Source organism: Clinocottus analis, unplaced genomic scaffold (genome assembly GCF_023055335.1).
Source record: "Clinocottus analis isolate CAN_PGR_092001 unplaced genomic scaffold, fCliAna1.0.p SCAF_37, whole genome shotgun sequence".
NCBI lineage: Eukaryota > Metazoa > Chordata > Actinopteri > Perciformes > Cottidae > Clinocottus > Clinocottus analis.
The window spans coordinates 505,142-528,571 of NW_027176120.1; the positions used below are offsets into that span (position 1 = coordinate 505,142).

Sequence of the window (23,430 nt, forward strand, 5' to 3'; positions counted from 1 at the left end):
GACTCTTATATGTTTATTATTCCTATACAGACTGTTTAAACCAAGATGGCGGATGCTGACCTGCATGTCGTTGTCCTCGTACAACGCCTTGTGCAACGACAATAAAGTTGCATCTGAATTTAAAACCAGTACGTCTCATATGTTTGAGGCTCCACTACGAGACAAAACACACATCTTTTGAGCAAACACACTTAAATCATGCACAGAAAATACACAATCTAAAAGCCTGAAATCATCAGAATCCTAATACGTTAATTCTGCACAACAACGATGTTAAATGAGAATAGAGCTGAAACGAGTGCCTGCTCACACGCCTCCTTTTACAGGATGAATTAACTGCATGGAAAGCTGCAGGCCAGTTTATTTTAAGATGCACATTATTGTTTAAGCTTTCCGTGATGTTAGTAATTCTTACATCAAGCGGTGTGTTGAGGGATGCAGAAATATTCCAATACAACATTTTAGAAAAGGTACAAATCCAAACAGCACGCAAAGGCCTGCATGGGTCACCTTGTGTGCAGAGAGAGACTTTTCATTCACACATCTTAAGCCCAGACGTCTAGGGAACCCTCCACAAACCACCATGACACTTTCTGCCCTTCACAAAACGCAGCCCAACTCTGGACCGTCATCCAGACGGCCGGGCTGGACCACCAGACGCCTTCCTCTCGGCTCGCTGCTGTCTAACAGCTGAGGAAGCCTCTGAAAGACAGTTTGTGAAAAACTGTCCCCTCAGTTATTACTCACATGAGGGTGTCGCTGCTCGCTGGCGCGACAATGTGTTGGGATGATAATGAAGTCTGTGAGGGTTTGTAAACCGTTGACGCTCCACATTTATAACAGTTAGTAGACGATGTGTCCGCTTGTAAACGCTGCTTAAAGACCTGCATTTTACTCCCACGCCCACACAAATGATGCTCGATCACCGATTCCCACACCTGCAAGAGCAGAGGAGGGAAAACCTCCCAGCACATGATGTGTGGAAGCTGCTGTTGGGAGGGAGGGAAGTCACTTCCATCAGAGGAGGCGTCCTTCACTTGAGCCTTGCCAATGCTAAACAGGAAGCGTCCGTCTTGTGAGCCGGCGCACTGTCAGCGATAAGCTAGCTCTTCTGACACGTCTCGGGAAAGACGTAAGCAAAGAGTTGGAGGAGGAGGAGGAGGGGGTTGCTGCGCCTTCATCCATCAGGACTTCACACATTGTTTTCCTCTCACTGAAGGACTGAAGCCTCCAGGATTAGTTGTCCTTTCCACCTCGCTCACATCTCTCATCCTTAGACAGAAGCACATTGATGCAATTAAACAAAGTGACGTAAAAATGGCAAATGGCACATTTACAGTCCTGCGACCACTCAAAGTGCTTTAACACTCATCATTCACCCATTCATTCAGTGAAGGGAGGGGCTACCAGGAGAGGAACTACTGTCCTCCAGGACGAGCACACTGGCCCACAGCCTGCAGAAGAGAGGAGGCGATATGCAGACACACATCAAAGAAAGAGCCTACATGCGTCAGAGCGTGTGAGACACCTGCATCGTGTTTTCTGGTTGATTTGGAGAAGAATAAAAATGCAGAAAACCGCTCTGTCAATCACGCAGACTGACAGCAAACTGGTGGCCTCCTGATGGTCAACGAGACCTCGTCCTCCTGTCCAGACACTTTCATTCAACCCGTCACCTGAGGACAACGTCAGAGTCTGCACCACACCGGGTGGATGCAGTCGCCTCTGATGGAGCACAGAGATCTTCCAGGACGCGACGTTTCAGTGTGAACGAGATTAACTGCAGCATCCTTTGAGTTTGACGGCTGGACCGGCAAAACCGCTTCTCTGAATCAGCCCGGATGAAAGGATGAAAAGTGCTGGTGGCCTCGAGGCTTTGCAATCAGACCGAGTTCCTCGTCCTTCAGGGAACTTCCACAGCTCCTCTTGATTAAAGCTCCACTGTGACTGACTCATACAACGAGAGTGCTGCTGGCTTTACAACAGCTGGAATTACTCAGTAACTCAGCCGCCTTCCCGATGTCAAGTAAAGTTCTTCTGTGTGCATGATGTGTGTGTGTGTGTGTGTGTGTGTGTGTGTGTGTGTGTGTGTGTGTGTGTGTGTGTTTACACATGCAACAACCTTGGGGAATGGGACATTGGGTGTAAATTAAACAACCTTTTTTCTGGCTTGTTGGATTTCCAGCCCTTGGGGACAGCTTCAGTCTGCCCTAAAGATTACGCTGCCAAACCGCACCAATATTCTTATTTTCCGCGTTGGAGGTGCAGTCGATCTCCTGCTCCCTCCGCAGGACCTGAGCAGAGACGTCACCGCGTCTGCAGAGAGGCCAGAGCGCTCGAACACGTCGCAGCGCTTGTGACACAAACAAAAGAGTTCTTTGGAGAAAACTAATCAAGTCTTATCGCAAGAAAATCAAATCAAAACTGTTTTTCATTGCAACTTTCATATGATCGAGCTACCATACAAACTGAAACCTGCCACCGCCTTTAAAAGGTTCAAAGTAGGGCATGTAAACCAAGGACTTCCTGCCTGGATCAACGCGCATGTCGTCTGCAGAGTATCATGGAAACACAAGCTGTGCTTTTACTTTCACTTTTGGGTTGTTGAAGTACGTTCGAGCTTCCGGTCGGCAGCAGCTCCAGAAGCACAACTTCCCTCAGAAGAGCAAACCTTTTGTTACTGGCACTGTGCTCATGTTTCGTGCTTCTTATCAGAACAAGTTCTCCAGGATGAGTCTTGTGGAGGCTGCTTGTGTTCAGAGCATCGAGCTGCAGCATCGTTTGTTCTCAGCTTCATTTGCAGGATGGCAGATGGGAGGGGAAACAAACAGAGCTGTCATGGTGCTCAGAGGGGTGTGAAACCACAAAATCACTCCTGCCCCTCCTCCTCTCTTGTTCCTGCCATGTATGATGCATCACCCTGGTGAATCCTCCGGGTAGATTATCACATGATATGGCTCCTATTTCAATCTTTCTACATCAAAGCCGCTCCAAATGTCGCCGGCGGCCGTCCTCCTTCTGCTTCTGCTCTGACCTCAGAGCTGAACTGATGAAACATCTGAAGATGCAGAGTCGCTGCAAATCATTCGCTCTGAACATGTGCTGAGATATGAAGAAAGAAATAAAGCGGCTATAATCAATATTTTCGTATGAATAACTTTAGAGCTGCCTTCCCCCCTTCTCCACACACACACACACACACACACACACACACACACACACACACACACACACACACACACACACACACACACACACACACACACACACACACACACACACGTCGACGTTAACAAGAAGACTGATTTGTAGTTTTCTGTTTCCTGTTTTATTTTGTAGTCTTGTGTCCTGTGTGCCGCTGCACTTCCTGTCCTGGTGGTTGTGTGTGATTGTCTACCTGGTTCCTGGTTGTGTGTTCTCTTCACCTGCTGCTCGTCACCTCTTGTATTCAAACCCTGTTTGTCTCCTTGTCGGTTCCTTCTGTGTAAATCTGGTCTTGGTTTTTCTTCCTGGTCTATTTTTGAGAACCTTTTGTGTTTGAATGAAATATTCTTTGACCTGTTCTACGGCGTTTGGGTCCTACTCCCTTCATCCCCTGACAACGTGGGACCTTCCAGTCAAAGAGAGATAAACTAGTACAAGTCTGTTAACTTCTAACATGTGAGTCCATATCTACATAGTCCTTATTTAATGAATGACTTACAAGCAACAAGTTGGCTTCATAACAACATAATACATAGAGAACTCTACATGTAGTAATGATGAATTCACCCCTCTTCATGGATGCACGCTTGCTTTGTGCGTGTGAAGCGGCACTGCACTATAGTTGTATAGTATAGTAATCAATAGTTGTGGTCATAGTGATTGGCATGTGTCATGGAGGAGGACAGGGCATGCACTAATCTGAGCAACACAACCGCTGGAAGGAGAATCACGTATCGCTGCCGAGACTCTGGAGACACGATCAGAGCCCGATGGTTTACATTATGAAAGACCTACATACACAAGCTCAAAATGGCTTGGAGCGAGAAACTTAATCCACCATAGAATTATAATTCATGCTTTATGGAGCGAGGATTATAGTTTTTCCAAGGAGGCATAATGAATAATCTCTCTCTGCCGAGAGAGAATAGAAATGTTATTGAGCCAACAGGAGAAAATCACATCAGCAAAGAATAGAGATGTAGAGTGAGAATGTGACAAAAAGAAATGAATTAAAGTAAAAGCATTTCAAACACAACCTGTAGTTCATCGTTGGCATCAATTGCTTCATTCTGACCGTTTCTATTGTTCCAAGTGCTGCCTGCAGCGCTGCAGGTTTATTTGAGAACCCGAGGCTGGAAAAAGGAGAAAAAGCTGAAATGCCAGATTAAATAAGGAGTGAAAGCGAGAGGAAGGCCTCAGATGTGGGAGCCCGAGGGCTTATCCACGGATAGGGAAAGGTTCACGGAGCGCTGCGCCCGGAAACGTGATGCACGGAGCCGACACAATTGGCCATTCAGCGTCACAAAGGGCCGTGTCTTGTCTGGATGATGTATTTCTATCTCGACCTTCGGTAGCGTTCCACCCCTCTGAACAGGCCCCCGTTTGTGGGGACAGATGTCCGTCAGTTGGCCCCCTGAGGAACATGAGCCTGCATACGGCCCGACTGAAAAGACAGTAGGAATGACTGAAGTAGGACTAAGGAGAAGCCCGGGTCGGGTGCTTGGAGCAGAGTCTGAAGAGGTCAGACGTCTCTCACAACGATGCGTTGCAGAGGCTTCAATCACAGCAGACCTTGGCCTGAATAGTGGCTCTCTGCTACTTGATATTTGAGCCTTTTTCTGTGGGTCCATAATCTGACATCCATCTGCTAACAGTAATTTATTAGGTCAGGACTTTGAGTTATGAACCAACACCAAAAGCAGAATATGGGCGCCCTCATACTCAAGACACTAAACATCCATCCCACCAAGATACCGATCGACGCAGCGGATGGAGTTACAATATCTCTGAGCCGCGTGACCCCTGGTCTATTCTCACAGCGCAGAGGGATGACAGCACTGAATCTCCAGGGAAAACAAATGTGTGTGTCCATTCCCTGACATCAAAGGCTGGCCCATACTATCCTGGGCTCTGCGTGCTAAGCTGCCCAGCGCGGCTGGATAACGCACAGCAGCCCCCTCGCTGCTTTTGTGTAAACACGGGGGCCAAATATTGGCCAGATATAGATAGCCTTTGTTCATCGTGGTTCCATTGCATCATGGAAGGCTTTACTGTCCACAAAAACAGGAAGGGTAACCTCCACAAAGGACTGCTTCTTTGCCATGTGCAGAAATATACATCCTAATAAGGTTTTTAAAGAGAAAGCGAAGACACTGAAAAATGATCATAACAGATGCGTCGACGAGACAGTTTGATAGTCGTAAGCAGAGCGCTCACACATGATCACACTGGGAGGACACGTTAACACATCACTCGCTAAAACACGGCGTCATGGACTGTGGTTTTGTACTCGCCACCTCTGCTGAGCAGAATCAGGAGCCTGGAAGCTTTGAGCGGTCGAGAGGCAAGAAAACGTATTTCAACGAGGAAATACCCTCCAGCCCTGCAGAACTGATACCACTAACATCTTCAGCAACCAACAGCGTCCTCTCCATGTCGTCTCACACACACCTGAGCCACGCCGCGAGCTGCCTGTTGCTGCACACAGGAAGCCGATTGGCCAACTTCCTGTGAGGAGTTGACCGATCAGCTTCACAAACGCACTACTTGTTGTGATATTGTGAGAATCCTGAACGTAAGCGGGGACGATGACATTGCACTGCATGCACTTTCTATACACATACGTTTAGTATGCTGGTGTTGATGGTTTAATGTTGCTCTGTGTTTTTAAATTAATGTCAAACAGTTTAATTCTTGGGATGCAAGTGAAATAAAATGGTATACATCGTGGCGACCTGGGCGAGTCTCCCTGAAGCTTTCCAAATGATAACATTATTATTTAAAGCGCTTGTCTTTGAGGAAAGCCGATGTAACACTAGCGAGTAGCTGCCATGAACGGTCACAGTGGCGAATGAGGATCAACTTGCCGGCCGGACAGATCCCGAGTGAAGAAAAGTAAATTTCGTTCAGCAGATTTTTAGTTTCATCGGCGAGGCGGTGAGCTCTCCATGCGGTAAGAGACACAACATGCATCTGATTTGTCCGCGGTTACAATATGTGTCACCCTCCAGCATCTGGTGATTTATTATCTTGGCCCACTATGATCAGAAATCACAATGGTATCTGAGAAAAAGAGTCACAGCTGTGTTGGATAATCAGAACTGGGTAAAATAATTCACTCAGTAAAAAGAATGTGACATCTCAGAGTGGTTGCACAACTGGGGTCTCGTCCAGCAGCAGCCATGAAAATGTGTGTATAGTGAAAACCACGCATGTAGACGCCAACGCACTTACTCCTTCAGTCCTGACGGCTGCCAAAAGTCTGGATCATATTCTTCTCTTTACTCTGTTATATACTATTCTGTTAAACATGTTCTCATCTGGTGTTTTACCCCCCCGGGTTCTGGGTCCCAGAGCTCTTCAGCTCTTCATTTTACGCTTCTTGGACCATCTTACCTAGCAGCTGCACTCCGCGGGTCAGACCGTACACGTCGATGAGGGCCCAGAGGGAATCGGCTGTGCGGACTCCACTGAAGAACAGCATGGGACTGGACTCGTTGATGCGGTAGAAGACCCTGCCCTTCTTGTCGACCCAAAAGGCAATGACGTTGCCCTCGTTGGCAAACTCCTCGGGCAGGGCCTTGGCCCAGAAGCCGCTCTGGGACACCAGGTCGGGGCAGGCGTACTTGGGCAGGTTGTCTGGGTTTATCCTGGATGGGTCTTTGGCGGTGAAGCCCAGACGTAGAGCCCCGCTCCAGCAACACTGCTTTTTAGTAATCTGAGGAGAAAGAGAACCATATGTGGCTTTAAAAAAAGAAAATCATTTCTTAGAATTTTTAAAAAAAGTAGAGACAGCTATTCGACATGAGCCTGTGTATCACCCCAAACTCTCAACTTCTACAAAGTATTTGACTCTTGATGGTTTCCATTCCAATGAAATCACTGTGCAGTTGAGTCCACATATTAAGTGTAAACCTGAGATAGAAACGGTACAATCATTTAGTCTGTTTGAAAGCTCCCAGTCTTTCAGGAGCTCAAGTGTTCCTCTCTGACAGGGAATACCTTGAGGCGGACTTGCTCATACAGCGCCATGGGCCTGTTGCTGAAAGTGATGGCATTGCAGAAACTGGCCTGCCTCTTGACTGTCTTCTGGGAAAGGTCCATGACGATTTGGGACCCCTTGGCGTTTGGATGAAAGAGCAGTGGGCTGACGGGCAGACGCCCGCCAACGCTGCCGCACTGGATGGGCAGGCACCTCTTGGGTTTGTGGTGGCATCGATGCGACGTGGACGGGAACGGGCCCCCCAGGGAGTCTGAGCCGGGAGAGACAAGAGAAGGACGAAGCACAGACAGTTTTACATCACAGAAAATAACCACACACTACCTCATAATCTAAGACTCCTAAGTTCTTGTATTTAACAAATCTCCATGCAGGTCGACGTTGCCACACATGTCCAAGTAGCTATGCTCCTTGGTTACTCACACACAGAGCTGGTGCCAGACCAATGGCCCTTTTGAATGTGATGGTCAATGTCGACTCTGTTCAGTTGGATACCTGTCTGTTTGTTTGATACCCCCATGCAACCCGGCCTCGGCACCCCGGCCTCGGCACACCTTGGCACACCTCGACACCCTGACCTAGGCACACCGACCTCGGCACACCTCGGCACACCTTGGCACACAGAGGCCCCCTGACCTCGGCCCCCTGACCTAGGCACACCGACCTCGGCACACCTCGACACCCTGACCCTGGCACACCGATCTCGGCACCCTGACCTCGGCGCTCTGAACTCGGCACCCTGATCTCTGCCTGAAGCCGACTCTGAGCGTCTGATACCAAAGTGGATGGGTTTTTATTGAAGTCAGGTGCGTCTCATACGGACGCTGAAGGGTGCCTCTGTGCGTCGTATCAGACACAGACGGGCACGGACCCAGCTGCAGTATTTAAGTTGAGAGAGAATGGGTTGATATATTACACACCACGTACATAATAATAACAAGATCCTTCTATGGGCTGAATTGAAACTGAGATTATGACATTAATCTTGTTTAAAAGAAAGCAGTGGAGTAAAGAATGTCTCCATGCATTCCAACACGCAGAGGAAGACTCGACTGACTGGATAATTGAAGCATCCAGGATGATCCAGTGAATGTGTGACTGCAGCGTGGGTGAGTGGCTGAGGGGGATGAATCAACATGCGCTGCAGCGAGAGCACAGACTTTCCAGAGCTGGTAGCTGCCAGATTAAAATTGACGAATTAGTATTCTGAGAGCGAGCCTTTGTTTCGATACCATCGTTCTCGGATGCTAAATGATTTCCAGAAGTTTTGTTTTTTTTGTTTAAACATTCCAGTATTTTGTGGTGGAGTGGTTTTATTTTTGTTGTGCCCACTTTCTCTCAACTTGTCTGGGCTACTCTGCTCTTCCATCAGTCAGTGATCAACATTTCATGCAGGTTGAGATGTAGAGGAGCGTTTGGGACTCATGTTCCCAGCTGGGTTGCATTATGGACCATTTAAACTACCGTCAGTGGGGAAATTGGAACGTCTGTCTCTTCTTTGATTGATTTCTCCCTGGCTAGAAACAAACTCCAGCTCTTCAAATAAGAGGAACTGATACGTCAGCATAAACATCAGCAAAACCCGATGTTTACGCTGATGTATCACTTACATTTCAACACCAAACCTTTGAGCACCTATCTGGACCAGAAGCATCGCCTCGCTCTGTCAGGCCCGTAAGTTGTAGTTTCCATCCACAAATGTCATCTCTTCACTATATCAGACATTTGTGGGACATGTTTTTGTTATGGCCAAAAATGTCTTTCGTTAGGTCGACGTGATCTGATCAGTTCGTCCTCCGGTTGACGATTGAGCCCAATTTGAAGAGATTCCCTCATCGTGTTCACGAGTATGGACGAACAACCTGAACACACAATGCCTCCGGAAGCAGGAATATGTATTGATTATGTAGGTTTTCTGATAATAACAGTGTTTTAGAGGGACTCACATTTGTCACAGATTAAATATAAATGCCGAGATTTGAAAATGATAGCTAGATCATAGATAGATAGCTAACAGCAGATCCATGAAATAAAGACCCAGGAATCCAGGGTGGCGTAAGGGTTTTTACTTTGAATCTTTTGTAAAACTGTAGAAACAGAACATGAAGTGATCTTACGAACCGTCCTCATTAGCATATAAGATCATGTTAACATTGTCAACATGTTAATGCAGAAATGCTAATCGCGGTTAGCATCCAAACAACACAACTAAAATGGTAAACACACAGAGAATACATCGTAAAATATATTTACATGCTACATACAGAAGTACTTGTACTTTTAGGTCTTTACAGGCGACCAGCCTGAGTGTGAACAATAGCATGTCTTCTGAGTTGAATCAGAACCAACTACGGTAAGAGAGGAGGGATAAATGAAGATGGAAATGTGGAGCAGAACACACAGTGTCTGGTGGACTCGCTCCATATCCTGTATCATGATCAATGGGGACCGTCTGACTAACAAACAGCAGAAAGCAACACAGCGGCAGCAGCAGATGTCCTGTGGCGTCGCGATAAGAGCCTGCAGCTTTATGTTCCTCCCTTGTCTCTCTCTCTTTTGTCGCCGTCCTCTCCCTCTCATCCACTAATGTCTATTGCAGTGTTTCCCTCTGTACGCGTCCGCCGCTCAATCTGGCCCCAAACTACGAGCACTGCTGAGGCCTTTTGTCTTAGGCGGAGCCGCAGGAGAGCAGTTGTTGAATGCGGTGCACATGGCACAGGGCAGACTGAGCTGAATGCATTAGTGGGCTCTAAAGAGGCGCAGCTGCTGCAGAGGGAACGAGCTATGTGTAAATTCATGTTCCTTAGCAACCCCATGCGTCTAAAAGGTCTTGATCAGCGCACTCTGTCCCTCTGCAGCAATCAGCTCCAACACAACAGATGCCTTTTGTGTACTCAGATACAGCATGATATTTATGGTCTCAGATAGCAGCTCTTTATAACCACGCAGGAAGAGGAAGATCAGCTGACAGAGCAACGACAACATCTTACTGGATTTCTACCTTTCTGAAAGGTATCCAGCCTTTTCCCGAACAACAGCTTTGCAGGTATTTGCATTTGCAGGTCGATGAGAGGAGATCCTGATTGCTACAGGTCACACACGGGTCCACTGCTGAACACCAGATTAAATGGGATTTATGCGTCTTCAACTGCTCCGTGACATTTTGACCCTTCCTCTCATGTAGGTAGACGTGTACGGTGGAGGAAGTGTGTGGCTTCTATTCCTGAACTAAACTACACTGTGAAAAACAACCCTCCTGGTTCACTCTCACCGCTCCAAACCTCTTTTCTAGTTGCTGCAGGGAAATGTTTTCAGCTACTAAAAAAAAGCAAGGCACCAGTGAACCGTTGGGGCATTTGGTACAGGTCTATTAACGTGATGCTTGGTGTGATGGAGTAGCTCGCTGGTACTGCATCACGCCGTCAGAGCTACTTCACAAAGGAGCCCACACCGTCACTCACTGCACTGCCTGGGAAGAGAAAAGTCATCACATTTGACATTTAAATGTTCAGCCCTTTTTTTCAAATGTGGTCTTTATTTAAAAAAAAAAAAAAAAAAACGCTGAATGGGCCTGATTCAGTAGCTAAAGATATACATAGATAGATAGATAGATAGATAGATAGATAGATAGATAGATAGATAGATAGATAGGTAGATAGATAAAATTTTGCAAAGAAATACTTGGAGCTTCAATAATCAATATGTTAAATGAACACATACATATCAAATGCTGGCGCTTGGTCAGATGATGGCGTGAATGTTTTCACTCCCTACATGTTCACTGTCTTTGTTTACTGTCTTTGTTTACTGTCTTTGTTTACTGTCTTCTCACAGTAAACTAGGTTTAGGCAACAAAAACACTCAGCTCGGCTCATGAGATCTGATTGGTCGAATCCATTAATGTTGTTTTAGGAGTTTTCTACTCTGAAATAAACAGAGATTTCCACATCAGGTTAAAGCTGCCGTGTTGATGTTCCACTGAGTGAATTCTACTGAGCTCAAAATGTTGAGGTGGAGAAGAAAATCTCTGTATGATAACGTTTCAGACTTGTTAAGTCCTACTTGAGGGGAGTGACCTGATAAACCTACAAACCAGACGACCTGGAGAGTTTGTCGTCATCTCGTCTCCTGCAGCAACACACAGACAACACCACACCCCACGGTGTTTTCCTGAGGTCTGTTCAACACACGATGGAACAGAAAGGAATAGGATACGCTTTGTATTTACTTTGTAAAAACACTGTCTCATTGATAAAACTACTTATTTCACAGAGCAGTTCTGTTGTTAAAGATGTGTGGACACGTTAATCCCATGTTGCAGTTTGACGTCCTTAGAGATTATTACAGACTAAGGTCGCCTCCAGCCTACCGGCTGGTGTCGGTCCTCCAGTTACCTCAGCAACACAAATCCATGAGTATAAGCTCACGTCCATGGAAGCAGATATGTGACCTCAGGATGTAAACAGCTAGGAAATGACTTCTGTTGACATCAGTCCGATAGCTGCCTCTTAAAAAACTCTGTGCACAAAGATTGATGCATTTGCTATCTGTGAAAAAACACTTTGAACAGCCTCACATGAGCCGTTTACTGAAGGTCAAGAATGTGTTTGTATGGAGCGTCGGGGTGAGCAGCCTGTGTCGCTCTGGCCCAGAGAGAGAGGTCTTCATCCCACTGACAACACACACAGGCCTGCTACAGCTAATCCCTGCTTCAGCCCAGTGAACGTCTCTGTGGAGCAGCACACAACCAGGTGAGCCCAGTGTTTATCTGAGTTGTGTAGTTGTTACTCACCCGCGTGGTTTACCATGCACATAGCATTTTATAAGTGGGAGAAAACAATTTAAATATTTACTGCCTGGTGCTGGAAACAAATGAATTGCTCCCGTCAGGTCACAGTAAAGCTGCACCGAGTGGATTCAGGTGGAATATTATTTGCAAATAATCAAATGTTTGCTACAAACTGTCCCACTGCTGGGTTCTCCAGACTATTGTTTTAATTTAAACGTGATTTCTGCTTATTGTGATGTTAGAAGTGTTAGTGCTGTTGGATGGACTGTTAGTGTGCTGAAGCTGCAGGACAGAAACATGGTGGAGAGCACAGCGATGGTGTGACAGCCCACTGCAGAACTACATGAAACCATGACATCAGGGTTACACTGGTTTTGTTGGGATTTAGGTGGAATATTATTTGCAAATAATCAAATGTTTGAATTTGTTTTTTAAACGTGTGTGAAGCGTTTTGTGTTATAATACACGGTAACACTTGCAGGTTGTACTAAACAGACCCGGAGCGTCAGAACGATGAACCGTGATGCTGTTCACCTCCCTGCCTGAGGGGGTGCTGTTCTATTGTTGGTCTTTTTGTCGTTGCAGGTGATTTAGCGGTTCCATTTAAGAGAGAACCAGAGGAGGCCGGCTCTCTCTCTCCTGTCTCTCCATGCTGCATGTTTTGATCACGCTTGTTCTATTTCATCCTCTCTGACCGCCAGAAGCAGTCTTCCTCACTGGATTCACAGAACCCTAGTTACCTTAGTAACTGTAGTTTTCTCCTGTGTTCTGGCAGGAGACAGGTAACACACCTGTACTTTCTTGTGTTTCTTTCTGTGGGCGAGGGAAGTGAGGTGACTTGTACAGACTGTTGTGTTTGTTTCTGGCCAGGCTCACCCTGAAGATAATTTATGCTCCCAACTTTACAATAAATACACTTTGTGAACTATAACCCTGCAGCGTTGGTCCTTTTCAGGGAGGTTGTAACGTAACGCTGTTCTCATGCACACGTGCTCATACCTACAACAGGTATGCACAGGTTTGTTCTGAACCCTCAGAGGAAGTCAGGCGACGTCTTGTAAACTGTGTCAACGTCGGCGTGTTAAGGAAGTAGAGGCGGTTGGACGAGTCAAACAAACACAGGGAGCAAAGTAAACATGGACGTATTTACTTTATTCTGTTGCCAACGCCTCGAGAGTAAGGCACCTCACAAACAGGTAACTTATGATATGAAATAAGCCAAACAAACAGGCTGATTTCATATCATAAGGTACCTAACAAACAGGCTGATTTCATATCATAAGGTACCTAACAAACAGGCTGATTTCATATCATAAGGTACCTAACAAACAGGCTGATTTCATATCATAAGGTACCTAACAAACAGGCTGATTTCATATCATAAGGTACCTAACAAACAGGCTGATTTCATATCATAAGGTACCTAACAAACAGGCTGATTTCATATCATAAGGTACCAAATAAAACAGGCTGATTTCATATCATAAGGTACCTAACAAACAGGTTTATTTTTTTACATTTAGCTGACGCTTTTATCCAAAGTGACTTAGATGTTTGCTTTTAACATCGTAGACAGCAACGGGGATCAATTCAGGGTTAAGTGTCTTGTTCAAGGACACATCGATCCAGATCACCACCATATATATATATATATATATATATATATATATATATATATATATATATATATATATATATATATATATATAAACATTAATGACTAGTTACGGTAGCGGCATGGAAACACAGCGCGTCCAAACATTCAGTCTCAGCTTATGAAGCACAGGTAGCCCACATAGCAACCCATTGTTGCCATGTACAGGCCAGTTAACACTCTTCATAGGAGACTAGAGCACACACACAGACACACACACACACACACACACACACACACACACACACACACACACACACACACACACACACTATTTTAGGAAAGAGCGGGCATGCAGTCGCTTGTTGGGTGTTGCATAAAAAGCTAATGATGAAGCTGATTACTGCTGGGCTTCAGATCCCAAAACAATCTGGTAATAAAACACTAATGCAGTTCTCTTTTGGAATAAGTGTGATCGTCACCATCTCACAAAAGGTGAAGGAAAGCATTTTTTAATGCATCTTTTACAGCGCAAGATGTTCCTCTTTAGTTCTCCATTTGGCGTTTCTCTCCGTGGACCACTGACAGCAGCATTTACAACGCCGCAACCAGCCCGCCGGCCAATGACGAGCCGCGTCTTAATGATGTTTACATAGAAGTGTCCGGATGATGTATTCAATCCCACTGACTCGTGACAAAAACGGCATTCCAGCCTGATGTCACAGCGGCTGTGAAATGAATCACGCGATAATAGCCGCCATTAATCACACACATTAGCATTTAGGCGTCGGTGCATCCAGACGCGGCCCGAGACGGCTTCACGCCGCTGACAGCCATGTTGCCTTTAACGTGCTGGTTAACAGGTAATACGCTTCCTGTTCCTCCTGATCGCCGCTCACACACGCGTGACGGACGCCACGCGGGCGCCGGCGTGTGAAACCCGAGCGGCCTTGTGGCTCAGAGACAGAGAGGCGGCGCCGCGGCAGAGACAGTGACTGAAGCTGCTGCTGCATTCTGGGACGGGACTCATGACGGGCTCATCGCTCATCTTGTTGGTGGTAACCAGAGGACCGGGGCGTGCTGCTAGGCAACATCAGGACAAATCTATTGGTTCAGTGTTGATGATGCACTGGTGGAGGAGTCGTGTCCATGGTAATGTGGCTGGAGGGGGGAGGGGGTCCATGATGACGCCGGCCAGAGGAGCCTGCAGGTGATCCTGTCATTTAGCACCGTTTCAAACACGAGAGTCGCTGCTGTCAGGTGGCTGCTTTTTTGGGGGGGGGTGAGTTATAGGGGGGGGGGGGGTATGATGGCTCACATTGTAAAAAATAAGGCTGACGTGCAAAGTCTTTAATCATTAATGTGTCTGTGATGCAACTTGTATCTGTTGTCCAGTAGTGATTAGGTTTTCAAAGCTATTTTCATGATTAAAGTCCAACACTTGCTCATGTTTCTTAGCATAAACAGATCAATGTGACCATAAGACACCGGGCCGGGCGATCGGACAACAGATTCATGTCATTATTTTTGCGAACGTGATGATCTAACTCCAAAGAACGAGTGAGAGACGCTGCTCAGCAACGAGGCAGACTCCACACACTGAGGATGGTACGAGCAGGAGAAACTGACAGGAGTGTGTCCAGTTCCCTGGCCTGTGCTTATCCTGCAGGAGAGACACACACTATTAATATTTCACACCGCGTTGACCCGGCAGTGAAAGGTGAGACAGCCCAGATGATGAATCCTGAACGACATCACCCACCGGCCGTCCAGCTGTTCCCGCATTCTCTTCACGAGCAGGATTACACCACCTTATCAATAAGTAATGATATCCAAAGGCCGCATGCGGCGGGGCTCAGTGTGATCCAGTGAAGCCTCTCTGGCGGCGAAGGAGAGCCGGCTGGTGGAGAGGCGTAATGAGATGCAGCGAGCGAGATGCCATTCAGCGCTGGCAGGAAGTCACCATGTGGGCGCCGCGAAGAAGGTGACCCATCCTGGGGGTGAGGATGAAAGGGCTTGCTGCACACACACACACACACACACACACACACACTCTTTAGCATGTGTGCTGAACAAAGGAGGGTAATGGTCGGTCTGCCCCGTGTGTGTCGACTGGGGCAGCACCGTTGTGGCCAAAACACTTGTTTCCATCACGGTTATTCATTGACTTTGGGACGACGTGCGTTCAGGGTGAACACAGCGCCGCTTCGTCCAGGTCGTAGCGTGCAGAAACTCGCCGTCGTCGCTGTGCGAGCGCGTCCGGACGTGGCTTTAAAGTCGTTTCTGGGCCGTCTCCATCTCACTGCTGAAGCGTCGTTGGCGCGTGGCGCCCGTCGGGCCGCGGCGCCGCCTGACGAAGCGTCCACTCGGCCCTGCGTGGGTTGTGCTCCTGCAGCGCTAACGGCAGCGAGCGCTCTGGCTTCAGCTCACGTCTCATGTCTGGACTCGAAGGCCTCGGCCAGACGCTCGTCTGTTCTCGGCCGGAGTGAGAACACGTCTTTGGGTTTATTTAAAAAAAGGCATTCAATGTTGTTTGAATTTCTACTTGCAACGGTATAAGAACCCTTTTCTTAAAGGTTTGGTGTGTTATCTTGAGAAATAATAAAAAGATATTATATAAAAAATCTGAATACCCTAACGAGAAATATCGCGTTTCATGCTGGATTATTTATGCAGCGCTCAGGCCTGATCACCTCCGTGTGCTCTCTCACAAAGACAGAGCAGATGAGTTCAGTAGCTGTCGGTCTGCATGCTGTATTAAATATGCATGGCGGTATGACCGGAGGCGTATCCCATGACATCACCGTGATCCCGTTGTAGGAAGTTAAGAAGCGTTACTTTGTTATCCCGCATCTCTTGCGCTCTGCAGCCTCTGCTTTGTATCTGGAGACGCAAATCCAATCGACATCAGCGGCGCCAGACACTTCATCCAATCAGCCTCAGACGCCGGCCGCGTCCGATGCAGCAAAACGCTGCTGTGATGTGGTGTGAGGGCGAGGAGCAGACACTGGAGGGCTGACCTCCTCCAGCACATCAGCAGGACAGCAGCTCACGTACGGAGGAAAGTGAGAATATGGTTCTAGTAAGAAAGAAGCAGCGGACGCCATCGAAAGCTTCCTGTGAATGGATGTGGTCACCATAGCAACATGTGTACTTTCCCGTTTGTGAACGGGACTTTTTGAAGCGTGGGTTTATTACAGCGGTGAGCTTCACATAGAGTACACTTCTACCTTTTGGCTGATTTCTGATCACTAAATAGTGTCAAAGTCAGTGATGTCATTCGCAGGAGTGCAGCAGGTTAGTGGCACAGAAGGTGATAATTAAAATATGCAACAATAAGCAGATCCCTGAGCATGCAGTGCACAACGCACGAGACAGAGCAGGACATCCTTCCAGACGACAGTGTTCTCAAAGTGTTACCAAGATAAAGCACTCACAAAAGAACAAGGAATATATGATTTACAACGGACATCAATGAGTTGAAGAGGATTTGGTTTGAATGTGTTGAAGAAAAGAACAAACGCTCATAACCTCACAACGTACTGGACTCGTTAAAATACCTCCAGGTCTAATTATGGAACAGGAAGTTGTGCCAACTGACTGATTCTCAGTCTATATACATTTATGAAACACAGGACTCTAAAGGTTTTTAACCTTTTGAGTTTATGTATTGCAACCATATTGTTAAATATGATGGACTGAAAGGTAAAAGATATGCATATGAACTCATAACTGTTTGTTGCGTCTCTTTCTTAGAGAAGCCCGTAGTGGGTTTCTACCTCATGCACATGTGACTTTATTCAAGTCTGACCTTTACTTTTATAAAACAATGTGCAAATAAAACATAAAATAGACGACGTAAAAACACCCAACTTTCTGAACAGTTGCGATGGCAAACTGAACGTGATTGTTTATTTTCAGTTTATTTTATGACCAGCTATTCATCAGCCGTATGGGAAGGACACGTGTGTGCACGTCTGCATGGTGAGGAGAACTGAAGTTTAGAGTAAAAGATGTAAAAGTAATTTGCAAGTAAAGTCAACTTCCTTTTACGATGCACATCGATATAAACTAGTATTTGACAGTAATCTAAAGCGTTATTTCTGTCTATGAAGGTGTCGACCAACGGGTTAGCCTGAAGTGATCCACAAACCTGAGCTTCGTTGACTTTTGAAAGGGCCAGTAACACTCATGTTGTTACTCATGGCTTATTTCCCATGGCTCCTCCCACTTCGTCATTCTATTGGAACAGATTAAATAAAGAAGGTCACGTTGGTGAAGTGGGTGTTCCCAAGAAGATCGGATGGGATACATCTTGTTAAGCAACAAATGCAGATGAACTTCATTCAAAGAAACAACCTTTCTTTTGTTATTTTCAATGTGACAGATTGAATTATGCTGCATTTACTTCTATCTCTATGCTTCTACTCATCCGGGGCAACAAGGCTTCTAAAGGGAACTCCAGGCCTTAATCTCCCCAGCGACGCGTTCCAGCTCTTCCTGAGGAACCCCGAGACGGGACGAGATATGTAATCTCTCCAGCGGGTTCGGGGTCTTCCCCGGGCCTCTTACCACTCTGAGGTGTCCAGTTCAACTGCTGACGCCACAACCGACCGCCGGTCCCTCTCACGCTGCATTCAGCCCTCACTGGTGAAACCCCCCAAGATACCTGAACTCCTGGTTTGGGGCATTGACTCACTCCCAACCCGGAAGACAGGCTTGGCCTCAGACCTGGGAGGTACTGACTCACATCCTGACTGCGTTGCACTCGGCTGCAAACCGTCCCAGTGTGTACTGAACGTCATGTTTTGAAGCAGCCAATAGAACCACTTCAATTCAGTTTATTCTGTACAGCCCACAATCACCAATACAAGATTTTCCTCAGAGGGCTTTACAGTCTGTACTCATCACATCCTGTCCAGGACCTCACATCAGATCAGGAACAACTCCCCAAATAAAGACAGTAAAACCCTTTCACAGGGAAACAGGAAGAAGCTTCATAGAGCAGCAGAGGAGGATCCTCTCCAGGATGGACAGAAGCAACAGATGTCATGTGACATCCTCTGCAAAAAGCAAGGATGCAATTCTGGAGCTCCTCAAACCGGACGCCCTCCTCCTCCTCGGCTGCTCCTTGAAATCCCGTCCATGAAAATCTCAAACAGGATTGGTGACAAGGGAGAACCGGAGGCCAACGCGCACTGGAAGCTCTCACTTTGTCAAACAAGGACCGGAGGGCTCGTGGCAACGACCAGGTACTGTATTCACCCAGTTCACCCATTTTTAAAATGGGAACCATGTGGCTGGGCTCGCCGGCGGCCTGAGAGATCTTCATGCAGACGGCGCCCTGCGGTCCCCACGCTATCTATTAGAGGTAGATACCCCAGGTGTCGCAGGGTCTCCATTGACCTCGCTCAGATTTATTTTGGTAATTGCATACACTGATAAGCGAGACCATCACAAAGTGTATGGTCGGTAGAAACACAGAACGCTAGCATGCTAACATGAGAACAATGTTGTCACGGAGGGGAAGTCCTCTTGCAGCAGCATCACCAGGACGCCGCTGCTCGTGTCCACCATGAAAGAGTCGACACTGACTAGATGTTTGTTACGTAACTTTGTTTTACACAAAGGTGTCACGCGTGTCATGTAACGTCATGTGAAGAAGTGCGTTGACGCTGTTGATATTTATTTACAGTAGCTACGTTCCTACATTTTGTTCTTACATTATTATTCTGACACACTCTTTTTTTCTGCCCACTGGATCGCATGAAGGCCAGACGTTCTAGCAGAATCCTGGTTACACTTACATGACAACACAACAGTGAATCATCTCACAATTGGACTGGTATTACTGTACTTGAGTGTGTATGAGGTGCTCGACCTTGATCCTAAAGAGAAGCGGCTGGAGCCTCCTCGGCCTGCTGTCGTAGTCTCTCAGTCTTTAACTAATTGGATCAATCTTGAGGCTTTAATTAGAACAATCAGGTGGTCCAAACCAAAAGAGGCTGTAGGAACAGGCTTAGCTCCAATAAGTTGTATCCATACGTCATATCGCTCTCTCATATTTATATATATATATATATATATATATATATATATATATATATATATATATATATATATAGTAGTTGTATTTATACAACGGTATGCTGATAATAGTGGCTTCAGATGAAGACATTTGTTATTGTTTATCTTCTGTATGGTGGTAGAGAGGAGCAAGACTACTTTTGTTATATATTTTTTAAAAACCATGCTGATGTTGTTTGTGTGCTGTTTGTCACCACTGGGAGCCTCGAACAAGACACACAGGGACTGAAGCCCATGAACCAACACCAGAGCACCTGAAGACGTTTCCACACAGAGACCCACGTGACACGATATCAAAACAATTCCCCAAAATAGGCTCATTCCAGTTGGCGGCTTGGCTCAAAAGCAGAAGTGGTCACACTGTCCACCTTCCTGTTCCACATCTGTGTCTGCCAGGAGGGGAACCACAGCACCGCGCGCAGGGAAACCCCGCAACTTCCTCCTGACGTGCGGGCGCTCCTGAGCCTCACCATCACAACACTGAGCAGCAGCTTCAATGGGAGATGGGTCGAGGAGGAAGAGGAGGAGGAGGAGGAGGTAATCAGGAGTGAGCACAGCTGCGCGTGTCGATCCTTTATTCTAATCACCGGAGTGACGTGTCTGGGACCAACGAACAGCTCCAGGGCAACACGGTACCTGCTGCTGATAACAGCCGGTGCTGCGCGCACACAACGCCAAACACCGCGCTCTGCCAACGAAGCCCCAGCGACACAAAGCCCGTCAACACCGCGCGCGGTCCCGGACACGCAGCCACACATATGCGGGGTTCTTACCGTAAAAGGCATTTCGCGTTATCTGGCCACCCATTGCTTTAATTCCCGCACACAGTCCGCCTCTCGCCGGTGTGGATTATTCAGACGCTCTCGCTCGCGCAGTCCGGCGCTCGTGACATGATTGCACGCTCGCGACCAACGGCAGCCTATCGCTTCTCCCCTTTGCGAATAGATGCAGCGAGGCGCTGACCCGCTCCCTCTCTCTGCTGAGCGGCAGCGACAACATCCGTGAAGGCAACTCCCCCCTCCTCCTCCTCCTCTTCCTCCTCCTCCTCCTCCTCCGCCATTCACTTCACCGAGCGCTCTCTCCGCCTCCGGTCCTCGCGCACGCTCTCTGTGCATTTACATAAAAGGTGGAGACTCAGTGGCTGAGCGCGTTTTGACGCTGCCGCGCGCAGCGGCGGGAACCAGAGGGGTCTGTGAGCGCGCGCGAGGTGGGCGTGGCCAGCAGTCGGAACAAACAAAGATGCATTGACCTGTATTACATGTTATGTATTGATTCATGCACAAATACATACAGCGTCCACTTCCCACATAGGACTTTGGCTGTGAAGTAAATCTATAAGGAGATACACGCATACGCCGAGTATGAACCCAGAACCTCAGTGGTCACATTCTTTGCTCTCAGCACTCACTCCTTCACCTTCCATACTTCCTGGTGTGCCTCAGGCCCCTGGCAGACAGGGCGGGTGACCCCTCAGGAGTCAGGCCTCTGACTTGAGCTGTCATCGCATACCCGCGGTGACCTCACGGCCCTCAATCTCAGCCACCTCTGTGTTTGCTTTGGGCCAGCTGGCGCTGTGGGAAGACAGGCTTAGTGAGGTGCATTACACGTAAGAAAGACTCAATGAACAAAAGAATACCGACTGAAACGCTGTCATTCGCCCAACGTGAGAGGCCTGACCTGCGAGGAGAGGGCTCCTTTGTTACCCGGCTTAACGAACCCAAGAGCAACCACACTGCTCATCGAGGACATCAACCTTCTCCACCCGGCTGTGAGTGCGTTCACATGGAAGAGGGCGGTGTTTGCATCATGTGACCAATCACAAACGTGAACTATTCTACTGTAAGCAAACTCTATTATTGATATATTATTGATAGTTAAACACACAGTCTGGGATGAAAGTAAATTAAGCTTTAGGCGCCAAATGCGGGAAGGACCGCTGGCATAAAAACTGTGAAGGAAATACATGAGGAGTAAATCAATAGACTAATAATACTGAGCATGAGTACTGACTGCAATTACTGTTGTGTATTCCACTCAATATATTGGCTGCTGAGATTTATTTGTATTGAATGGGATAGGAGAGAGTAAAAGATACTATATTCATCGCCTTGGTTGAATTATGGCGGCTTGTTTGATCATTTTAGTCTTTCAGCTGCAACCCTGGGCGGTGTGAAACGGACTTGGGAGCAAATAGAAAGTAGCATGGATATAAAAACATCATTCATGGGTTACTTTTTTACATTTTTAATCACCCACAGCACTAATAAAAGTACAAGTACCACAGTAATTCCCAACTCTGACCACTGAATACTGCTCAAGAAGCTATTTATTAGTTAATATGTGATGTGATGAATGTACTGATTATGTGTTTTCATTGTCATATAAATGTAATGTATGCTGCTGTTTTATCGCTGCTGCAGCAATGCCTGCACACACCGGACCAAACCGTTTTTAAAGTGTTTTTAAATAGGCCTAACGGGCTGCACGGCGGTGTGGCAGCGAGCACTGACGCCTCACAGCAAGAGGGGCGGGGGTTCAGATCCCGGTCTGCAGGTCCTCCTGTGTGAGTCTGCATCTTCTCCCCGTGTCAGCGTGGGTTCTCTCCGGGTTCTCCAGCCTCCTCCCGCAGTCCAAGGACAGTAATGTGAGAGTGAGTGGTTGTGTCTCTGTCTGATGGACTAACTCGTCAGGTGAACGCTGCGTCACCCCACAGCTGGGATCGGCTCCAGCGCCCCGCGACCCTGAAACACAGGACAAGTGTTTTGGATGATGGATGGAAGGCTGAACGCCAACAAATATAGTTTGAAGCAGAATATTTTGTTATGGAAAAACATGTGGTGCAATTAGGAAATCATTTTTTTCTTGACTTTGAAAAATTAGATTTTTTTGGGGGGAAGAACATAGAAACAATCACAGAGCCACACGGTGAACTAATTTTACAAATAATGAAATTCTAATCAGCCTCATCAGTGTCGCCTGATCTTTACATCATTCAAATGTAAAAACAAAATCAAAAGTCTTTAATTATTAGGTACAGGCCATCTCATAAGATATGAGTACCCACCACATATTTTATCGTATATTATTATAGTTTATTCATGTTTTATTTTCTGTTAAGTTAGTTTCACCCTGCCGAGGTTGCAGCTGAAAGAATGACACTAAAGTATTGTCAAACATTTACATCTTCAATCTGCAGAGCAGTTTAACAGAATACACGCGTGTGATTCTGTCGTGACAGAATACACGCGTGTGATTCTGTCATGACAGAATACACGCGTGTGATTCTGTCATGACGGGGCTTATTAGACATCATGCGCCTTCATTTTGTTACACGATGTCCTTCTCTGAATCCATCAGTTTAAACTGTGTTGCTTTCAGTCTGAATTGTAACTTGAACTACTTTGTACGTGTGTAAAATGTTATCTCATGATCTGCATACTGAGTTTTGATTGGTCAGTGGGCGGAGCCTCTACTCAACGTATCCTGCGGTGGTGTGTGTATGTACTAGGTACTTTATTCTCTGAAAATTCTTCACATTTCTGTAGTAATCATGTGTTTTTCTACATACAGGCTGAATCTCAAATTTAACTAATAACTACAGCCGTCAGATTTAGTTTAGTTCAACGGCTGTTTAAATGTGACATGGCAGCTGGATTCTTGCGATGTTGTGACATCACTGTTAAATGGTGTGATCACATGTCACACCAAATCATGTGTCCATTACGCCAGAGCACGGACCAATCAGCTTCCTGTAAA

At 46.7% G+C, this 23,430-nt stretch overlaps 1 protein-coding gene across 2 annotated transcripts in view; it reads right to left on the reverse strand.

The window, feature by feature from the left end:
• neurl1aa (neuralized E3 ubiquitin protein ligase 1Aa) overlaps positions 1 to 20,686 on the reverse strand; it is a 38,660-nt gene extending 17,974 nt beyond the window's left edge. Inside the window, exons 1-3 of one of the 2 annotated variants that reach the window (XM_068596439.1) lie at positions 20,448 to 20,686; positions 7,207 to 7,457; positions 6,601 to 6,922 (exon numbers count right to left, since the gene is read on the reverse strand). In XM_068596439.1, coding sequence (XP_068452540.1) covers positions 6,601 to 6,922; positions 7,207 to 7,457; positions 20,448 to 20,481 — 607 coding nt within the window. In that variant the 5' untranslated portion in view covers positions 20,482 to 20,686. Of the gene's footprint in view, positions 1 to 6,600; positions 6,923 to 7,206; positions 7,458 to 17,740; positions 17,829 to 20,447 lie in introns of those variants that run through there. The other variant, XM_068596438.1, reaches the window with a different exon arrangement.
• Between the last annotated feature and the right edge of the window lie 2,744 nt (positions 20,687 to 23,430).